The sequence below is a fragment of the Corythoichthys intestinalis genome, chromosome 8, assembly GCF_030265065.1.
Source record: "Corythoichthys intestinalis isolate RoL2023-P3 chromosome 8, ASM3026506v1, whole genome shotgun sequence".
NCBI classification, from domain to species: Eukaryota; Metazoa; Chordata; class Actinopteri; order Syngnathiformes; family Syngnathidae; genus Corythoichthys; species Corythoichthys intestinalis.
This window is the reverse complement of record NC_080402.1, coordinates 48,115,929-48,138,988: the sequence shown is the minus strand read 5'-3', so window position 1 is coordinate 48,138,988 and position 23,060 is coordinate 48,115,929. Positions and strand designations below refer to the sequence as shown.

The 23,060-nt window shown below is 38.8% G+C and overlaps 1 protein-coding gene across 1 annotated transcript in view; it reads right to left on the bottom strand.

The window, feature by feature from the left end:
* LOC130920522 (B-cell receptor CD22-like) overlaps positions 1–21,197 on the bottom strand; it is a 28,377-nt gene extending 7,180 nt beyond the window's left edge. The window contains exons 1-9 of the mRNA XM_057843815.1: positions 21,084–21,197; positions 10,195–10,557; positions 8,603–8,812; positions 8,175–8,525; positions 6,776–7,012; positions 6,399–6,665; positions 5,892–6,146; positions 1,272–1,535; positions 751–1,005 (exon numbers count right to left, since the gene is read on the bottom strand). Of these exons, the coding sequence (XP_057699798.1) occupies positions 751–1,005; positions 1,272–1,535; positions 5,892–6,146; positions 6,399–6,665; positions 6,776–7,012; positions 8,175–8,525; positions 8,603–8,812; positions 10,195–10,557; positions 21,084–21,138 (2,257 nt within the window). The 5' untranslated portion in view covers positions 21,139–21,197. The remainder of the gene's footprint in view (positions 1–750; positions 1,006–1,271; positions 1,536–5,891; positions 6,147–6,398; positions 6,666–6,775; positions 7,013–8,174; positions 8,526–8,602; positions 8,813–10,194; positions 10,558–21,083) is intronic.
* Between the last annotated feature and the right edge of the window lie 1,863 nt (positions 21,198–23,060).

The following is a 23,060-nucleotide window of genomic DNA, read 5'->3' as shown; positions in this document are numbered from 1 at the left end:
TCCAGAGCCATGTTTTTCTCTCAAAAGCAAAATTTTATTTTTTTAAAGCAAGGTGCCCAACAATAAGAACGTGACGTGCTGTACTGCACAGCATGAACTCAGTCTTTTACAGTCTGTATTGTACTATAAATACCTGCAATCTATCAGTCAAAACTGGTAATTTCCCAACAAAAATGAAAACCGCAAAAGTAATTCATTAAAGTGTAGAGAGACATGCATTTACAAATTATTACAAAGCAAAATCTTACTTCTCAGTTCTCAATTAACCTTTTCTACACTTATTGGCAAATTTCATTGGAAAAAAAAATCTCTACAATGAGATTCAATGGAGAAAAAAAGGACTACCTTGTTAGCAATAATGGAGCTCATGGACATGACAACAAATATCTAGGTATAGTAATTGATACAAAACTATGTTGGAAATTACTTAAAGAAAATACGAAAAATATAATGAATGACGAAGGACTTTCCACAAAGCCAAGGAGGCCCCCCCCCAAAATTATATACTCGTTCACATTATACTGTTAATTATTGCATATATCATAACCTAGTTGCTGTAAATTGAACACAAACTTTTTAAATCAGAGAGAGTACAATTATAATACCAGTGCTTTTTATTATCATTATTATTTTTGTTATTACAATAGGCTTTTAGGTACTTGTGCAAGTTGTAAATGACGCTCAGTGTTTATGATGTCTGGCCAGCAGAGTAGGCTCTGAAGACCCCTATGGGAAGCCACTGGTACTTACACTGCACGTCTAAGGACACTGATGAAGAGATCGCATGTCCATATTTATTCTCAGCGTTGCAATGGAAGCTTCCAGCGTCTTCTGAGCGGACGGAGTTGAAAATGTAATTATTTTTCCCTTCCTGGAATACTGCTTGGTCTTTGTACAAGGTGTACTTTGCGGTTGGGTTAGCATCACTTTTGCACACCAGAATTACTGACCAGCCCTCTCTGACTTTTGATGGACTCACCCGCAAAGAGGAATTCCTTGGAGCATCTGCAGAACATAACACCACTAATTTCATTCTTCATTTTGTACAGTTAAAAGTTGGCTTACAAAATTAACTCATTCAGTGATCATACAGAGAAGTTAAATCATTTGAATCTTAAAATAAAATGGCCATAGAAAGGCATGGAAGTGACCATAATACCTTCCAGCCCCCCTAAAACAGGAATATATTTGGTGATATTTCAAACAAATTTTATTTCATTTCATAGACATGGGCTTAAACAAATTGTAATTCATGCTAGCACTGTACTCACATTTCACATCAATCATGACAGATTTCGATGTTTGGTTTCCCAGCATGTTCTCCACAGTACAGAAATACTCTCCTGAGTCTGAAGACCTAATGGAGCTAAAAACCAGCTCTCGTTGGTCATTCACGATTTTAAAGCCTGAAGGTTGGAGTTTCTTGTACCAGCGGTATTCGACTAATGTGGTATTTGTGCTGCAGTTCAGAGTCAGAGGCTCATCTTCCAGGATATCGCCAGGAACACTCAATAACACCAAGGGTATACTCATAGCTGTAGGAAAAGGTAAGAGCATAGAAGTACTGTATATGGCTATAATGGCTAAATTAAATCACAGAACATATAACAAGAGGAAATATCTGCAAAACAGACAAATAAATTGGACAACTACGAAAAACAACGGACACATTCGCTAGAATGCTGAACATAGAATGCTAAACCGAGATCTCTCTTGGCTGCGAAGGAATGCCGTAACAATATATGAATATAAATATATACAGTACAGGCCAAAAAATGGACACAGTTTCTCAGTCGTGATTATTCTTTATTTTCATGACTATTTAAAATGTAAATTCTCACTGAAGGTAATAAAACTATGAAGCAACACGTGTGGAATTATGTACTTAGCAAGAAAAGGTGAAATAACCAAAAACATGTATTTTATTCTAGTATCTTCAAAGTAGCCACCCTTTGCTCCGAGTACTTTTTTGCACACTCCTGCCATTCTCTTGATGAGCTTCAAGAGGGAGTCACCTAAAATGTTTTTTGACTTCACAGGTATGCCTTTTCAGGCTTAATGAATGGAATATATTGCTTTATCAATTGGGTTGGGACCTTCATTTGTGTTGCATTGAATGAGGTGTGTCCAAACGTTTGCCCTGTACTGTTTACAGTGGGGCAAATAAGTATTTAGTCAACCACTAATTGTGCAAGTTCTCCCACTTGAAAATATTGGAGAGGCCTGTAATTGTCAACATGGGTAAACCTCAACCATGAGAGACAGAATGCGGAAAAAAAAAAAGAAAATCAAATTGTTTGATTTTTAAAGAATTTATTTGCAAATCATGGTGGAAAGTGAAAGTGGAAAGTATTTGGTCAATACCAAAAGTTCATCTCAATACTTTGTTATGTACCCTTTGCTGGCAATAACGGAGGCCAAATGTTTTCTGTAACTCTTCACAAGCTTATCACACACTGTTGCTGGTATTTTGGCCCATTCCTCCATGCAGATCTCCTCTAGAGCAGTGATGGTTTGGGGCTGTCCTTGGGCAACACAGACTTTCAACTCCCTCCACAGATTTTCTATGGGGTTGAGATCTGAAGACTGGCTAGGCTACTCCAGGACCTTGAAATGCTTCTTACGAAGCCACTCCTTTGTTGCCCCGGCTGTGTGTTTGGGATCATTGTCATGCTGAAAGACCCAGCCACGTCTCATCTTCAATACCCTTGCTGATGGAAGGAGATTTTCACTCAAAATCTCTCGATACATGGCCCAATTCATTCTTTCCTTTACACAGATCACTCGTCCTGGTCCCTTTGCAGAAAAACAGGCCCAAAGCATGATGTTTCCATCGCCATGCTTCACAGTGGGTATGGTGTTTATCGGATGCAATTCAGTATTCTTTCTCCTCCAAACACGAGAACCTGTGTGTCTACCAAAAAGTTATATTTTGGTTTCATCTGACCATAACACATTCTCCCAGTCCTCTTCTGAATCATCCAAATGCTCTCTAGCGAACCGCAGACGGGCCTGGACGTGTACTTTCTTCAGCAGGGGGACACGTCTGGCAGTGCAGGATTTGAGTCCCTGGCGGCGAATTGTGTTACTGATAGTAGCCTTTGTTACTGTGGTCCCAACTCTCTGTAGGTCATTTACTAGGTCCCCCTGTGTGGTTCTGGGATTTTTGCTCACCGTTCTTGTTATCATTTTGACGTCACGGGGTGAGATCTTGCATGGAGCCCCAGATCAAGGGAGATTATCAGTGGTCTTGTATGTCTTCCATTTTCTTATAATTGCTCCCACAGTTGATTTCTTTACACCAAGTGTTTTACCTATTGCAGATTCAGTCTTTCCAGCCTGGTGTAGGTCTACAATTTTGTCTCTGGTGTCCTTCGACAGGTCTTTGGTCTTGGCCATAGTGGAGTTTGGAGTGTGACTGACCTAGGTTGTGGACAGGTGTCTTTTATACCGATAATGAGTTAAAACAGGTGCCATTAATACAGGTAACAAGTGGAGCCTCGTTAGATGAAGTTAGACCTCTTTGACAGCCAGAAATCTTGCTTGTTGGTAGGTGACCAAATAATTATTTTCCACTCTAATTTGGAAATAAATTCTTTAAAAAATCAAACAATGTGATTTTCATTTTTTTCCCCCACATTCTGTCTCTCATGGTTGAGGTTTACCCATCTTGACAATAACAGGCCTCTCTAATCTTTTCAAGTAGGAGAACTTGCACAATTGGTGGTTGACTAAATACTTATTTAATAACCAGAATAATAACAAATAAAGAATTAGGTTTAAGCAATGCTCTTCACTGGTCCCTAGCACACATCTATGGGTTCTCGATAAATCTATCTCTTCTTATAACAGCTTCATAGATGCTGCGTGGGTGCCCCTGTAGATCCCTCTCCTGGATAGGGTGGGAGCGTTGGGCACAGTGCCCTCCCAGATGGGCCTGGTCTGGGCTACGTCACCATGCACAGGGTGCCGGGGGAGGGGGGCGGGTGCCCAATACCAAACCGCGCACCTTTCTTGGCCTTGGGGGGTGTGCCTCCGTCCCTTGGGCCTGTCTTCGGCTCTCCCCGCCTCTTGGGGCCCGCGGCGGCTGCCGCTGCCCTTCTGTCGGTGGAGTCGTCAGCGGGCCCTCCTGGGACCCGATGAATCTGGGGTGGAGCTTGTTGTCCCCTGCTGGGTGGGGTTGTCCCCTAGTCTCTGGCGCATGGTGTGGTGGCCATGTGAAGATGTAGGGTGGATGCCCGGGGGGCGGGGGACGGTGGGGCACTAGGGGTGGTCGGGGTCCTGGTGCTTCTCTCACCCTGCGGCTGGTGGTTCTGGCCGGTGGGGCACTGCCTTCTCCTATTTTAATGTGTATACTGCACTACCCTCCCCAGAAAATCCCATCACGGTGCTGGGTAATGGGTGCCAGTCGGGGACCTGGCAGCCACGGTAATAGGGCAGTAGGTGGGTCCCACACTTTTTCTTTATGGGTTGGCTCTCAGGGTCTGGCCTCCTCTTCGCCTGGCTGCCGGTTGTGGTGGGGGGGGGGATCGGGGCTCCATGCTACTGCCTTCTCCTCTCTTTTTTGCCTGGGTATCCTCTTTGGGCTCAGGCGCAGGTTGCTGGGCAAGTGTGTGGCAAGTGGGTTGGCGGGGTGTCGCCCTCTCCGGGTGGGGACCCTGTCCTGTACCGGTCCAGGCTGGTCCCACGTTGTACCGTGGCAGTTGGTGGGTTGTGGCGGTGGCTGGTGGGCCGGTTGGGCAGGCGATGTTGGGGTTGCTGGAGCTGCAGGAGGAGAGATGGGCTGGGCTGGTTCACCCCCACTGATTGGCTGGGGAGGGGCCGTGGCCTTGGGGGGGCCCCCGCGCAGCATCTCCACTTGTCTGCAGGACTATCACACGTCTAATAGGATTCACGCATGACAGGGTGCAACTAGACACATTCAAGCAGAGAAACTATCGGTGCCACGAATAGCGATCAGGCAGCATAGAATAAGGATGTCAACATATCCACACTTAAAAGTGATTCATATGATACTGGGTTCTACACCTCACATTGCTTATTTGTGCAAGCTCCACCCCACCTAATCACATCTCTTTCTGAGTCGACCCCCTTCCTTTTTTCCTCGGTCATCAGGCCCCCACATGGTGTCAGCCGGAAATATAATTAGCTAATGATAGCACTACCGTATTAATAGTTAGTGTAGGCGTTGAATGTATTTCTTGTTGTCCTACTCGCTGCTTATTCCTAATAAATGAAACACAATGAATAATCACAATGGGAGTTCAGTATGTCATACTCTCATGTGATAGATTAAAACTGAACATTTTGATTCCCATTCTCCGTGTCAAGCAGCTGAGCAGGACAAGTAAAAAAATAATTAATTAAATAAATAAAAACAATAAAATAAAAATGAATATGGCTTCGGAGATAAAAAAAAAAAAAAAAAAAGACTGCCTTGTTCGCAATAATCAAATCATGGAAATGGCAACAGATAGTACCTAGGTATAGTAATTGATACCAAACTATGTTGGAAATTACTTAAATAAAATATGAAAAACAACGAATTATCAGGATATTCAACAAAACCAAGGATGTCCTAAAAAAAAAAAAAGGATGTCCTAAAAAAAAAAAAAAAAAAAAAAATCCTCGTTCACATTATGATGTTCATTATTGCTACCATACCATATCAAAGCTTCTGTAAATTGAATTCAAAACACACAAAACCTACTTTGCACAATACAAATAAACCTTTGAAATCAGAGAATGTACAATTATAATACCAGTGTATTTTTGTTACAATAGGCTTTTTAGGTACTTATGTAAGTTGTAAGTGACGCTCAGTGTTTCTGATAGTGTCTGTCCAGCAGAGATGGCTCTGAACACCCCGATGGGAAGTGACTGGTACTTACACTGTACATTTATGGACACCGATGAAGAGTTCTTATGTCCATATTTATTCTCAGCCTTGCAGTGGAAGCTTCCAGCATCTTCTGAGAGGCTGGAGTTGACAATGTAACTTTTTTCCCCTTCCTGGAGTACTGCATGGTCTTTGTACAAGGTGTAGTTTGCGGCTGGGTTAGCATCACTTTTGCAGACCAGAATTACTGACCAGCCCTCTCTGACTTTTGATGGACTCACCCACAAAAAGGAATTCTTTGGAGCATCTGTAGAACATAACAGCATTAATTTCATTCTCTATTTTGTACAGTTAAACATTGGCTTACAAGATTAACTCATTTAGTGATCATACAGAAAAGTCAAACCCCTTGAATCTTAAAACAACATGGCCATAAAAATGATCATCATACCTTCCCCTAAAACAGAAATATTTATTTGGGGATATTTCCAGCAGATTTTTCTTCATTTCATGGACATTGGCTTAGACAAATTGTAAGTCATGCTAGCACTGTACTCACATTTCACATCAATCATGACAGATTCCGATGTTTGGTTTCCCAGAATGTTCTCCACAGTACAGAAATACTCTCCTGAATCTGAAGACCTAATGGAGCTGAAGACCAGCTCTCGTTGGTCATTCATGATTTGAAAGCCGAAAGGTTGGAGTTTCTTGTACCAGCGCTGTTCAACTAATGGGGCATTTGTGCTACAGTTCAGAGTCAGCGACTCACTCTCGAGAATATCGCCAGGAACACTCAATGACACCAAGGGCACACTCAGAGCATCTATAGAAGAGTGCATTATACTGTAACTATAAGTACATACATAATATACATTAATAAATACTGTGTTATATATGATCACACATGTATGTATATACGTGTTTAAAACTCACACAGGCGAGGAGAGACACTTAAGGCATGTTCTTCCACAGCACAGGTGACATAGTCTCCCGGATTTAAAGTGATTTCCACGTAATTGGTCATGTTGGATGGGTCACAAAGCACTTGGTGTCCATTCAATGACCAGCAGAAAGACAAAACACCTGACGGTCTGCAGCTCGTGAGACAAGACATTTGAGCAACCATTCCAGAATCTTCCACTCTGACTGCATTCACCTGCACCTCCAAAGCTGAAGACGAGAAAACCGCTTAGTCCAGGAAATTCATTCTGTATGGGGTTTAATTCTGAGAGTAGACTTCTGTTTTTACTCATTTTCATTTAATTAATTTAGCTTTTTTTGACATTGTATTAATTCATGATTCATTCATAATAATAATAAATACAACACAATGAATTATAATAAAAAGATAATATAATTACTGCTAATATTAATGACAAAAATAGTCTCTTGCCCTATGAAGAATTAAATGTCTTAAGTATCAATTTGGAAAAGCAGTCCAATGTAGTGACCACTGTCCCTCAAAAAGTTCATTTGGGATTGACTTTACTTCTGACAGAAACAGTATCCATACAAGGTGGTTGCTTTGTTGAGTTTAAGTCTGTAGACTTGGTCAATCTTCAAACTAATGTTTGTTGCCTAAAGGCATCACAACAGTAGAATGCAGATTTAAAAAGAAAAAAAAAAAAGAACAAACAAATAATGCTCACTCCTAACATAGACTTCATAATTATGTTGACAAGTCACATCCGTCAGACACTGCGTCATGCCTTCAAGTAGGGCGCCCGCCCACACACTGCATCAAGACGAGTTCTCTCAAACATATGCACGCAGCGATCTAACGCCAGATTTAGGTTGAAAAAGTATGAAAGCTATACCGTATACAAACAAGAAGGATTGTCTCAGGAGTAATTTGTTCAAGGACTCAAGGTAATTATTATATTTTTCGTACCATGCATGCATTTTGAAATGTTGTGAAAAAAATCAATGGGAAAAATTAGCCGCTACGGCATTGGTGTCATAGTTCGCAATATTTACGTAATATAAATGCTAACTGCACGTTTTTGTTTTGCTTTTGACCAAGAATCGAGACTGTTTTACGTCCATTTCTATAAAGAATTCAGGGATTTGGGCATTTATTCACAAGAATTTTCAATGGAAAAAGCTCTTTGTCTGTGATTCCACTCAGTCAGCTTTGACGGCCCCCTACTAATCGGTCCCATGTCCCGTCAATATAATATGAAGTCTATGCTTCTAACTTGTGTAACTCGATACACATGGAAATCAAATCCAATTTGTTCATGTATTGTCTCAAACTCTTCTATTGATCCCAAACATTTTATTTTGGTAAAGAACAACAACAAAAAACCCCTGTGTTTTACTGTTTTTGTACCTGCGACTGTCAGTTTCGTTCCAGGTAGATTACTCCTCCAATCAAAATATTGTGTGATGAATTTAAAACGATACTCGGCAGAATCACGCTCCGTCACATTTTTGATTCTCAGAGTGGATTGTAAAGCTGATTGTTGTAGGAACTCAACACGAGGGTTATACTGTTGGCCAAACTGGAGGTCCTGAGTGACAGATGCATTCATCCACGTGTGGTTAAGATCTGGACTGAACCAAAATTTTGACTTGACCTCATCATAACTGCTGTAAATGCAGTTAATGTCCACTGATGAGCCTTTGAGAGCGCAGATGCTTCTCGTGCTGTAATGTACCTTGTGACAAGGGTGGGACACACCTGAAAGATTGAACAAGTACTTTAGCGTTAGTGCCAGCATTAAGCTACGTGCTACAATTCAGCAGGAGTTAACTCACACACTGGAGGAGACACATGATTCTGGTGCCCTTTCATTGCACAAGAGTAGCTGCTTGTGTAGTTAGTATATGCTGGTGTGTAGAATTTTGCGCTTTCATTCTGGATTTCCACTCCATTCTCATACCAGATGTAAGTTGAAGACCCCAGACTACAATTGCTGACACAGCTCAGAGATTTTGTTTGTGCTCCGTACCAGTCTACACTGAGATCTGCATTTGTTAGGAAGAGACAGAGACCTTGTGTCAAAACACAATTGTATCAACTAAACCCAATTTTCCACCAAACACAGCAAGAGCAAAACATTGGCATATATGACCTTCAATGATCCCTGATCTAATTCTACTTGGATAGTGGGCTTATCAGTAAAATCAGAAAATTGTTCTCATGTGTTGTAAAGTCATAATGTGGGATAAAAACATGGTTGCAAACTTGCTGCAAAGAAGAGTAGCCTATTTTAATGCTCCAACGATACACCACAAGTTGAGTGACTGTTTGGTGCTTTTATAGACACCATGTAATAGAGAATCATTTTTTTTCAATTCCTCCAACAACACGTGAATGCAGCATCAATATTACGGTGCCAATCATAAAGTCGGTGGTGAAAATTACACATTCCCGCCTGCTTTAAAGGTTAGTGCCAGATAAACTGCCCATCCTTGTTGTTCGTCTTTACCTCTGTGTTGATGTTTGTTGGTCGCCTATTCCTATGAATTGTGAATTTCAATTGTTCAACTTTACTCTTTACATATCAGGCAGCTAACTGCGGTAAATTACTCTGGTCACAAATTGAAGTAGAACATTAGCTGCCGTCTTTTAGCTAACTGGCTATGAATACAATGACAATTACTAGTACATGCGATTTGAGAGAGAGGCTCTCAAGAGCGTTGTCGAATATTGCGTTAATATGATACTGTATGTGGTACTGTATTTTAACTGTATCAATACTGATGCTATTTATTGCTATTTGTTTATATGACCAAATGAATGTTGTGTGCTCTTCATAACATCCAGCTGTTTTACAAGTATTTTATTTGTGTCTGCATTCCCTCTAATCTGTAACAAGATGTATTATTATTATTTTTTTCCCCTATTTTATCTGTAACAAGATGTATTGTATTTTTATTTCTATTTGGCTCAAACAGCATTACTCTTGCAAATGGATATTAAAAATATATTTGCTAGCAGCAAGAATAAATTAGCAAAGAGGAATGAGAGAGGTAAGCTAGGTAATCTACCTAGGCAACAAAACCCACTTTTAGGTCATAGCCTACCATTTGAGAAACACTAATTGCATAACAGTTATAGTGATTTATCCCCATTTCTGTCCAGATTTAGTAGAGTACCAAAGTGGAGGAAGAGGTGAAGGAGAGAGGGAAGTTGATGAGAATGAGCAGAGGTGGATTTACTATCAATAAGGGTTGTCCCAAGTTTGATTTTGAATACTGATGGCTGAAAAACAATAAAGGGGAAAACGGCTGTTTGCCAACCAAATTGCTTTGCCACATACAAAATGGCAATTTCTTTACGTATGACTGCATCAAGGTGTGGTCTATATATGTTTGATATCTATGGTTATAATGAGAATCAATACCAGTGACAGTGAGAGAGACCCCAGGCATAACCGTGTAGCCCTCTGCGTTTATAGAATTTGTTATGAATCTGAACATGTACACGCCCGAGTCACTTTCTCTCAGATCAGTGATTGACAAATTGCACTCGTTGCGGTGACAGTCATGGTGAAGACGACCAGCATACTGAGGGTCCGAACTCAGATCGTCAGGGTAATGTTTTTTTCGGGTGAACCATAATGTCTTCTCCACACTGGTTTCTTGGCCGGATATTGTTGACGGGTAATTGAAGGTACAGCGCAGGTCCACTGTTGTCCCTGTCAGAGCACAGATCTTAGGCCAACGGTAGGTCCCTCCCCAGGATCTGCCTTCAAGACCCTGGACCGCTGGAACACACAAAATGATAAATAGTTATTAAACTTCTGAGGAAGCACAAAAGAAATGACTGTGTACGTCCTCAGTCATTCAAGTCTTGGTAATCTGTTAAATGGGAATTGAGGCAACAAATTCTTTTTGTTTCTTCACTTTACCTCAATAGACTTTAATTATATTTTTGTGTATGTGTAAAATTCTTATTCAGATTGAATTTATGGTGTTGTGTCTCCTCATTTGTCTTCATTCTATATGTCTCCTGGGGAAGCACACAATAGGTTTTTTGTTATTGTTGCCAGGCATAAATGGTGCCGCATTTTACATGGAAATTAATTGTTTACTTGGCTGGTGGCAAACCTGCTTCATAGTTGCCACATTTTTTATAGAATTCACAATCTTACAGCGAGACTTGCCAGGACAGTGAACACAATGTGGCAAATTTCCTGTGCTTAAAGAGGACCTTTCTAAAAAGCCATTTACTCAAAGATTGTCTCATTTCATAGGTATTTCATCAGTCACACTCAGCAAAAACAACAACCATCCTATTTTCACCATCACAGGTGATACATTTATGAGACATTTTTTCATGTGAAAAAATTAGGACACCCCATTAAATATTCAGTTCTTTATTAAAAAAATGTTCACATATCAATGTCTGATATCGTTTTTATTTATCACTGGAAAGGGAAAGTGATTTATTTACAGGTAAACAACAAAAAATAATATTGTTTTACTATTAAACCAAATATATCAACAAAAATGGATATTCTGAGGAACAATCTGAGGCCTTCAGAAAGAATATTGTAGATGCTTTTGAGTCTGGTATGGGATTTCAAAAGATCTCAAAAGAATATAAAATTCCATTCCATTCCACCTTCCAGAAAAATAGTCTACAAGTGGAGAACATTCAAAACAACTGCCAACATGCGCAGGTCTGGCCGTCCAAGCAAGTTTACCCCGAGAGCAGACCGCAAGATGCTAAAGAAGTCTCCAAAACCCCTAAAATGTCATCACGGGACCTACAGCAGGCTCTTGCTACTGTTGATTTGAAAGTGCATACCTCTACAATCAGAAAGAGACTTCACAAGTTTAACCTTTGCTCTCCAAGAAGAATATGAAGGCCAGACTTATGTTTGCCGCAGTGAATGTAGACAAAGACCAGGACTTCTGGAATAATGTTCTTTGGACAGATGAAACTAAAATTGGATTATTTGGACACCAGAACAGAGGACATGTTTGGCGTAAACCCAATACAGCATTCCAGGAAAAGAACATCATACCAACTGTGAAGCATGGAGGTGGAAGTGTCATGGTTTGGGGATGCTTTGCTACAGCAGGACCTGGCCAGCTCACCATCGTAGAATCCACCATGAATTCTATCGTGTATCAGAAGGTGATTAAGTAATCTGCGTTGAGGAGTGGGGCTGTTTGTTTGGACTGATATCAAAGACTGGTAGATGGCTACAAAAAGCGTCTCACTGAAGTAATTTCATCCAAAGGGGGTCACACTAGCTATTAGGTGGTAGGGTGACCTAACTTTTTCCTCAGTTAAGAATATTCCTTTTTGTTTATATATATTTTTTGATGAGTAAAACAATGTTAATTTTTTTTTTTTGTTTACCTGCAATTAAATCACTTTCTTTTCCGGAGAAAAAGAAGAAAAAGATCAGACATTGATATTTGAACATTTCTTAATAAAGAATTGAATATTTCATGGGGTGTCTTAATTTTTTCACATGACTGTACGTATATAAGGAGACTAAACTCGTAGGAATTTGGAAAAAAAAATATTCTAGAGAACTTTTGTTGACCCCATTCAAGAGAGCGATGATGCAACGTGCTGCACGTTGTAAGCAGGATAACATCGTGATATGTTTCTGGCAGTGCAGCGCACCATTACCGACCGCATGTTTGTGGTTTGTTAAGCAATTGCTTCATCCTTCTTCTTTTTTGGACACAATAAATAAGTTCAGATATCATTTATTAATATCATTAATATTGTCTTAACTATTGTTGCTGTTATCTCAAGTATATCATTGGTTTTGTCTGATTTTTATTTTTTTTGTTTGTTTATTATTTTTATTTTCTTATGCACAAACTAAAGCATTCAATCATTCATTCATTCTGGGTGTCAGCAGCCAATAGCAGAAGGCGTGTAGTCAAGGTCAGGTTGTACTGAATGAAGAGCTGTCAATATCTGTTAATCTGTTGCATCTTTTTTTTTCTCCCCTCCTTTTGCTCCTCAATAATCAAATTGTTGGACACCATCACCAACACTCCATGGATAGTTGAGAATTTTCCATACTGACTTGGTACAGGAAGAGTCCAGGTCTCAAGTCACTTGCTGGTGGACCAGGAGCAATAAAAAAATCCTTTCACCATTTCTAAAACACCCTGGTTCATGTTTATCTCAGAGACAGCAGATCAATGCTTCGTACGAAGAACTCAAAAAAGGACACAACCCCCAAACCATGCACTGTGAGATCTGAATTAAGTAGGAAACAGAAACACCATCCACTACATGTCAAATATTCTTGGTGGAGAATAACAACATCAGCGAAAATCCTCAGAATTTAATACTTTGCAGAAATTTACACGCTGAAGACCACAAACAACGATCCAGTCTGTGCAGTTGATGAATAGAGTAGGAGCAACAATGCATCCTTCCCGGAGGCACCCCCGAATAACATGGGGAACAGTCAGAAACCATAGGTTGACTACTTTCTTTGGCAAACCACCACAATTTCAGACTTTCCCCAATCCAAAAACGTTGGATTTGGCATTTAACGCCTGATTTCTGTTGAAATTTTATGAAAGCTGTACCGTATACAAACAAGAAAGATTGTCTCAGCAGTGATTTGTTTGATGATTCAAGGTGATTATTATATTTTTTGTACCATGCATGTTTTTGAAAAGTTGTGAAAAAAATCAATGGGAGAAATTAGCCGCTACTGCATTGGCATCATAGTTCGCAATATTTACGTAAAATAAACGCTAACTGCACGTTTTTTTTGCTTTTAACCAAGAATCGAGACTGTTTTACGTCCATATCTATAAAGAATTCAGGGATTTAAGCATTTATTCACAATAATTTTCACTGGAAAAGCTCTGTTTACATAATGCGGCCGCTAGCTACATTCACTGACAGACTAGCATTGTAGTTCGACATATTTACGTAAAATAAATGCTAACTGCATTTTTTTTTTTTTTAACCTTTAACCAAGAATCAAGATTGTTTTACGTCCATATCTATCAAGTATTCGGGGATTTAAGCATTTATTCACAAGAACTTTCACCGGAAAAGCACTGTTTACATCAGGCGGCCGCTAGGTACATTTACTAACAGACTAGCATTGTACTTCGACATATTTACGTTAATTAAATGCTAACGGCACGAGTTTTTTTTTTTTTTTTTTTTTGCTTTTAAGCAAGAATCAAGACTGTTTTATGTCCATATCTATAAAGAATTCGTGGATTTAAGCATTTGTTCTCAAGACTTTTCACCGGACTAGCATTGTACTTTGACATATTTAAGTAAAATGAATGCTAACAGCACGTTTTTTTTTAGTTTTTTTTTTTTTTGCTTTTAACCAAGAATCTGTTTTATGTCCATATCCAAGGGGGTAGGTTTGGTTTCACTTTTTGTTGGGGAAAGGACATTAATAAGACCTAAAAGACCTAATAAGATATGAACCTAATTAATTGATCATTGCAAAATAAATCTGTATTATACTTAATTTTATATGTATTGGTTCAGGTGATACACCGTTCGATTCAAACCTTTGTTTTCAAAAACTACTATAGAAACATTTTCAAAACTTCCAGTATAAATATTGAGATTTTATTTGCAAATTTAAAGAGCACTATTTGAACACAACCTACATTACATAACATACACAATACAAACTTGTTAATAATATTTAAACTATCCAGAAATACGAAAAAATAAACATTTGCCACTCAACATTGTCTGTCTAAATAGAGAAATTAAATATAACTGAAAAAATGTCTTAGTCTGGAAATAACAAAAATAAACAAAAATGGAGCCTTCCTTTAGGTAAAACACTACTGCTTTTGTCCAAAAGCACAGCCAAACTCATAAAAAAAAATGAAAGCTACAGTGGCTGCTGCTGGCCAAAAAAAAATACGTTTAATATCCCTTCCCTGTGAAAGGGGTGGAGGAGCCTTCCTTTGGGTAAAACACTACTGCTTATGTCCAAAAGCACAGCCAAACTCATCAAAAAAATGAAAGCTACAGTGCCTGCTGCTGGCTGAAAAAAACGTTTAATATCCCTTCCCTGTAAAAGGGGTGGTGGAGGCGGCATGTTGTCGACATGTATTTCTGTCGGGGCTGTGAGTGCATGTGTGTGTTGAGGGGGGCAAGTCAGCCAATCTAATGTGCATTTTCGGGAAAAAATGGACTGTTTCATTCAGCAAGGGAAAATGGATAAATGTAAGTCTGAACATAATGAAAATAATTCCATTTAAAATGGTTGGGTAATTTCTATCCTTCCAGCATACGGGAAGACAATCTAAATCACCTATATAACAGAACTCATTATATAATGCAAATAAGGTTGCTTAAAAGTTGGTGGGGACAATTTGAGAATCCTGAAAAGTTGGTACTGTTATGTCCCTACCGTCCCTATGCAAACCTACGCCCTTGTCCATATCCATAAAGAATTCAGGGATTTAAGCATTTATTCACATGCATTTTCAACGAAAAAAGCTCATTGTTTGTGATTCCACTCGGTCAGCTTTGACGGCCTCGCCAACAATGCAGGCCTCCCATTTATCGCCCCTACGTCACGTCAATACATTATGAAGTCTATGCCATATCATTCATGAAAGATGATTCTTCTCCAATGGTTGTCCATCATGGTTTTAAAGAGTGTCATTCTCGCTCAGATTATAGGTGGTCAATTTACAGTAACTTTTGACACATGTGGAGATGAAGCATCCAAAGTACTGGAGATAATCTCTAAGGTCCACAGTCATTCCAAATGACTCAATCACGGGCCACGTTATATCATTCCTCTCTAAGATAAAGTATTTTAGGAATGTGCGGTGTAACTCGACTGTGGAGCCTTTAAAAGGAGCAAATCTCTTGGGAAAAGCATGTCATCAACTTGTAATGCTGACCACAAAGTGCTGCAACCCAGACAAAGTTACAAAGGAAAGGAGTCTTCTGCTCTTCTGTGTCTTTGTGTTCATATACAGTATACTGTACTGTCCTATACAAATGAACTTTCCCTTTTGAATGCACGGATATGACATTATTCCATTCAGAACACCCCCCCAAATTTTTTTAAATACTTTTTTTTAAGGCAATGGCATTCAATACTAATTTATTGTACAGTGATCCCTCATTTTTCTAATTAATGGGGACGACTCCCCACCACAAAAATCGAAAATCTGTGAAGTAGAGGCGGAGCTTATCTACAGTGGTAGAGGGGAATTCTTTTTTCCTGTGTTAATTGTATTTATTCAGATTTAACAACATTGGAAAGAGATACAAATAAGACATGTTTTTTTTTTGTTTTTTTTTAACCATTTTTTCTCCAAAGTATAATTAAAAAATAAATATATATAAATGTATGCATATGTATACTTTAATAATGGTTTTGAAGTGTAAATGTAATAATTTCGATATATATATATATATATACAGTGTTGGGAAAGTTCATTTTCTACATGAACTAGTTCAAATTGCAGTTCACAAATTTTAAAATGAACTGTTCAGTTCATAATTCAAAATTTTGAACTAAAGTTCATGGTTCCAAAAAATGAACTTTTGTAGTTCAGTTCTTTTTGTTCGCCAAAAATTGTTGCAAACTATTATTTACTGTATTTATTTCCAAAGCTTATAGAAAATAATCACAGTTCATTTCCTACCTGAATATTTGACCACCGATGCTGAAGAGTCTCCCACAATATACTGCAGAACTAGATTGTCTAGCTGCGGCTGGGAGAGACAGAAAACGGGGCCGCTCTGGTATGCTGTTAGCGGTATTTGGGTGGCAGAGGTACTGCTCTGGCCAACCGTTGCCGTCTCTTTATTTAATCGCACATGCTCGCAGTCGCAGATACCTAGCAAGGCTTGTCGCATGCTTTATTTCGATGTGCCGTTTAAGGTTGGCTAAAGACGTTACCGACGTACGGACGGTCTTATATTTTTGCCATCCGGGTCAGTACTGACTTTTTCGTAAAACTCTTTTAAATGCTGGTACTGTGTAGAAAGTTGCTCTGAGCGGGCCGGGTTTCGAGAGCTGCCAGCTTCTGTGTCCATGCTGCTCTTGTATGGAGGTAGATTTGTGTCTTTATTATTCAATCAAAAAAAAAGTTGCTTCGATCAGATGACGTATTTGCTTGAACAATACGGCCGTGACAGGCAGCTTGGGTTGCCATGTTTGATAATGTTCCGCTATTAAGGTAAAAAATTTTATTGTGTGTTTTTAGGCTATGGCTTTATATGCAGTTTTGTCGGTAAGGCTCTAAATGTGATGAACTCATGAACGAAGTTATGAGCACCGCTCACAACCGCTAGAATGAGCGCGTTCACAGTAACGTTCATGAGACAGAAATATGATGCGTTCAAACGATTAAAAATTTTAATCGAGAGAATTACAGCTTAAAAATTAATTAATCGTAATTAATCGCAATTCAAACCATATATAAAATATGCCATATTTTTCTGTAAATTATTGTTGGAATGGAAAGATAAGACACAAGATGGATATATACATTCAACATACGGTACATACAGTGCCTTGCAAAAGTATTCGGCCCCCTTGAACCTTGCAACCTTTCGCCACATTTCAGGCTTCAAACATAAAGATATAAAATTTTAATTTTTTGTCAAGAATCAACAACAAGTGGGACACAATCGTGAAGTGGAACAAAATTTATTGGATAATTTAAACTTTTTTAACAAATAAAAAACTGAAAAGTGGGGCGTGCAATATTATTCGGCCCCCTTGCGTTAATACTTTGTAGCGCCACCTTTTGCTCCAATTACAGCTGCAAGTCGCTTGGGGTATGTTTCTATCAGTTTTGCACATCGAGAGACTGACATTCTTGCCCATTCTTCCTTGCAAAACAGCTCGAGCTCAGTGAGGTTGGATGGAGAGTGTTTGTGAACAGCAGTCTTCAGCTCTTTCCACAGATTCTCGATTGGATTCAGGTCTGGACTTTGACTTGGCCATTCTAACACCTGGATACGTTTATTTTTGAACCATTCCATTGTAGATTTGGCTTTATGTTTTGGATCATTGTCCTGTTGGAAGATAAATCTCCGTCCCAGTCTCAGGTCTTGTGCAGATACCAACAGGTTTTCTTCCAGAATGTTCCTGTATTTGGCTGCATCCATCTTCCCGTCAATTTTAACCATCTTCCCTGTCCCTGCTGAAGAAAAGCAGGCCCAAACCATGATGCTGCCACCACCATGTTTGACAATGGGGATGGTGTGTTCAGGGTGATGAGCTGTGTTGCTTTTACGCCAAACATATCGTTTTGCATTGTGGCCAAAAAGTTCAATTTTGGTTTCATCTGACCAGAGCACCTTCTTCCACATGTTTGGTGTGTCTCCCAGGTGGCTTGTGGCAAACTTTAAACGAGAGTTTTTCTGGATATCTTTGAGAAATGGCTTTCTTCTTGCCACTCTTCCATAAAGGCCAGATTTGTGCAGTGTACGACTGATTGTTGTCCTATGGACAGACTCTCCCACCTCAGCTGTAGATATCTGCAGTTCATCCAGAGTGATCATGGGCCTCTAGGCTGCATCTCTGATCAGTTTTCTCCTTGTTTGAGAAGAAAGTTTGGAAGGACGGCCGGGTCTTGGTAGATTTGCAGTGGTCTGATGCTCCTTCCATTTCAATATGATGGCTTGCACAGTGCTCCTTGAGATGTTTAAAGCTTGGGAAACCTTTTTGTATCCAAATCCGGCTTTAAACTTCTCCACAACAGTATCTCGGACCTGCCTGGTGTGTTCCTTGGTTTTCATAATGCTCTCTGCACTTTAAACAGAACCCTGAGACTATCACAGAGCAGGTGCATTTATACGGAGACTTGATTACACACAGGTGGATTCTATTTATCATCATCGGTCATTTAGGACAACACTGGATCATTCAGAGATCCTCACTGAACTTCTGGAGTGAGTTTGCTGCACTGAAAGTAAAGGGGCCGAATAATATTGCACGCCCCACTTTTCAGTTTTTTATTTGTTAAAAAAGTTTAAATCATCCAATAAATGTTGTTCCACTTCACGATTGTGTCCCACTTGTTGTTGATTCTTGACAAAAAAATTAAATTTCATATCTTTATGTTTGAAGCCTGAAATGTGGCGAAAGGTTGCAAGATTCAAGGGGGCCGAATACTTTTGCAAGGCACTGTAAGTACTGTATTTGTTTATTATGACAATAACTCAACAAGATGGCATTAACATTATTAACATTCTAAACAAAGCGATCCATGGATAGAAAGACTTGTAGTTCTTAAAAGATAAATGTTAGTACAAGTTATAGAAATATATTAAAACCCCTCTTAACGTTTTCGTTTTAATAAAATTTGTAAAATTTTCAATCAAAAAATAAACTAGTAGCCCGCCATTGTTGATGTCAATAATTACACAATGTTCATGGGTGCTGAAGTCCATAAAATCGGTCGCACCCTAGTGCCAGCAGAGGGCGACAAAACTCCAAAAAATACAAGTTACAAGTGGACGTTGCCCTGCTGCTGTCATTTTAATCTGTTTGAGCGGGGCATGTGCGTTAATTGCGTCAAATATTTTAACGTGATTAATTTAAAAAATTAATTACCGCCCGTTAACGCGATAATTTTGACAGCCCTAATATACATATATGAAAACACTCAGGTAACTTGAAGTTCTCCTCTGAGACCCCCAATTTGGCTAACTTTCTGAATTGTCCGATATGCATATGTGATACATCATTGGAAAGCTTAAAACCTCAAATTTCAGAATTAAAGACGCCATGACTTTAACGAGATATTATCGTGTTTTTACCTTGTTTTGATCCAAAAACTCCATGTAGCATGTATCACTGAGTGTCAAGACACAGCTGTGAATGGCCACAGCTGGATTTTTGGGGGATTTTATCGGTGAAATACGGTAATATAGCAAGGGTCGAGATGCAGAAATCGCAGACATTAAGGAGTGGTCGTGATGCTCTTTTTCATATATTTACCCTTTTAAACATTTTTTTTCAATTTTTCTTTGTTTGGATCAATTATTTATCATCTAAAATATCGGAGAAAATGCGACGGTAAAAAAAAAAAAAAAAAAAAAAAAAAATATATATATATATATATATATATATATACAATTGAGTGATAGTTGTGAGGTAGATATCCGTGACTTTCATTTTGAATCCTGCAGCTAATAGTCCATTGCGGCTTATATGTTGATTTATTTGGGTAAATAGCACGTTATTTGACTGCAGCGTCATAAGAATGTCATAAGACTGTCATAATTATGACATGACACTGTCATGGGCATTAATGAATGCTTATGACAGATGTCATTAAGTGTCATCATGCAAATTGTGTCACTAACTCAATTTATGTCCAGCTCTGATCTTTTACATCCATTCAAAAGTGAGATAATTTGCCGGGAATTTTGGGGGATTTTATGGGTGAAACACGTTAATATAACAAGAGGTGTAATGCAGAAATCGCAGGCATCAAGGAGTGGTCGAGAGTTTTCTTTTTCAAATATTTACCCTTTTAAACGTTTTTTTTCTTCGTTTGGATCAATTATTTATCATCAAACATATCAGAGAAATGCAACAGTAAAAAACAAAAACAATTAATCGATATTTATGAGGTACATATCTGTGACTTTTTTTTACACACACCATTTTTTTCATTTTTTAATATGTTTAAAAGTTTAAAATATGCCAGTGAATCATTTTTAAAGTCGCTTTTTTTTTTTAAACGAAATATTAGACAGCAAATTATGATTCTAAGCTAAAAATGACAGACATTTTTATAATAAATATTATTAATTAAAACTTCATTTTATGGTTGGGTTGAAACAAAAGCGGTTGCATGACGTCGTTAAAAGGGAGTTTTCTGGGGTAAAACAGACAAATTAATAATAGTTCGGGTGCTTAATGCCACATGAATCTGCTATGGCATCATATAGACATATCGTACTATCAAACACAACAGTTTTTTTGGATTAAAATACAGCAGTTTCTTTTAAAGAGGAGTGCATGAGCAGAAACTGCTTTTTCAGCTTTGACTGTGTTTTCCGTATATACTGTATGTATAAAACAAAGCTATGGTTTTTACGTTCAAACATGCGCATATCTCAAATGAAATACTGTATTAATTTTTTATTTGAAAAAAAAATGCGATGGACTGAGGGCTCGAAGTAACGAGGGATCACTGTATAATATACTTAAATTAGATATTAAAAAAATAATACTTATAAAAAGTATACGTAAAATATCTAATTTACTACATCAAAAAAATCACAAATCACAAAGTATTTGCACACAATTTAAAAAAACAGTACCTGGAAGAGAATGAAGAAACACTGCCAAAAGGCCAAGTGAAGCTGTTAAGCACATAGTTGAACCGCTTTCAAATGATGCTTGTACAGTACAGTACACTGATTGTGTCGAGTGATTCTCATGTGATGTTCAACGCACTTTGCCTGATAAGGGCAACCTTCAGTATAACAGTTCATTTCATTTCCTTCCGCAATGCTTTACCAACTCTGTAATCTTTGCCATCAGTACAACCTAAAAGAGGTGTTAAGCATTTTTTTCCTAACTATTGGATCTTATGTTTTAAAGTAATGTAACAGAAGCTAAAAAAAAAAAGTTAAATATTCACTCATTCATTTTCAACACTGCTTTTACTGTTCAGTTTTGCATGGTGCTGGAGCCTAACCCAGCTGACATTGAGCAAAAGGCAGACTGCCCCCTTAACTGATCAACAGTCACTCACAGGGTAACTGTTCAAATTCACAATCACATCGTCATTAAGTGAGGCTCCATTTCACAAAGCAGTTTCAATAAACTCCAAGTCTAATTCTGAACTCAGAGTTGAACTAGTTTGATATAGAAAGCTTTGGGTTCTTGGTTTCATGACAGCTTGAGTTCGTTCAATCAACTCGAAGTAGTTTCGATTTGGTTATAAAATACACATAAAAATGTGTAGAAATTTATATTCACACTTAAAAAATGTTTCTATACCTTACTTTCAAATTGCCACCCCTCAAAAATCATTTTGCAAGGTTGTGTGATTAGTGTTGTGCTAACCATATTGACTCTCGGGCCAAATGATAATTGTCTTGTAAGGAAACCAAGTTTATTATGACCATTGAGAGTTGACCAATCAATTGCAAGACCCCACAACTGACATAAAATGTTTTGAAAGATCTTTCTGATGCTCCTGTTTGCAGCATGCAAGCATGGATTAAGAAGCTAAACATTGTGTTGACAATAATTAAATAAAATTAGAAAATAAGACAGTCCTCCTTCGATTGAGTCACACATTAGACGTACTAAGGGTAATTTGTTAAGAGCAACTGATCATTTAAAAAATTTGTGGAAGCTAATACAGTGGTAACTCTGCTTCCTAAATTAATTGGTTTTGGACGTAGTTTCGTAACCTGAAAATTCCATAATTTGGGTGGGGGGGCCTCGGTGCTGGGATTGACGATAAAGCAGGCTAGGGTGGGTTGCCAACGGGCTCACACTCACAAGGGATTCACACGACTACTGGGTTCTCGATCGTAGGGCTGATTTGTGTACTCTCCAGCCCTCCCAATCACTTATCTTCTAGACTGCATCTCCCTCTTTCCCTGGTTAACAGGCCCCCCCACATGGTGTCAACCGGAAATACATCTAGCTGACGATAGCACCAACATATTCATAGTAAGTGTTCAATGAATTTCTTGTTGTTTTTGTTGTTGTTGTTTTTTGTTGCTGTTCAGACCAACCGGACACTCAGACTTCCATTCACCGTGTCAAACAGCTGAACAGGACAGGCTTAAAAAAAAAAAATAAATAAATAAATAAAAATCCATAATTAGGGATGCGTTTTCCATGTAAATGCCCTAATCCAGTGTTTCCAAACTATTCACGTAAGGCCGCATTGGGTGCTGGAGTTTTTTTTTCCAACAAGACCAAGATGACACCCATAGGCGGCTACTCAGGCGAAGTAGGCGATCGTCTTAGGCCCCCAACCAGTAGGGGCCCCACAACCAGCTGGCCTTGCCCCAACAAGCAAGGGCTTGGGCCATCAGAGCCAGCAGCACCCCCAGCTATTCGTCATGTATAATTATGTCAGCATACCAAACAAACAAATAACAAAACAAAAAGAAAGCCATTTGAATGCTGCATTTATATTATTGGATGGCGAGATAGTGTAAAGTGCTTTGAGCGCCTTGAAAGGTGGAAAAGCGCTATATAACACCACCACCACCACCATATATCTCTCCCCCACACACACGCACTACAATGCACTGTTCCACGACGATGAA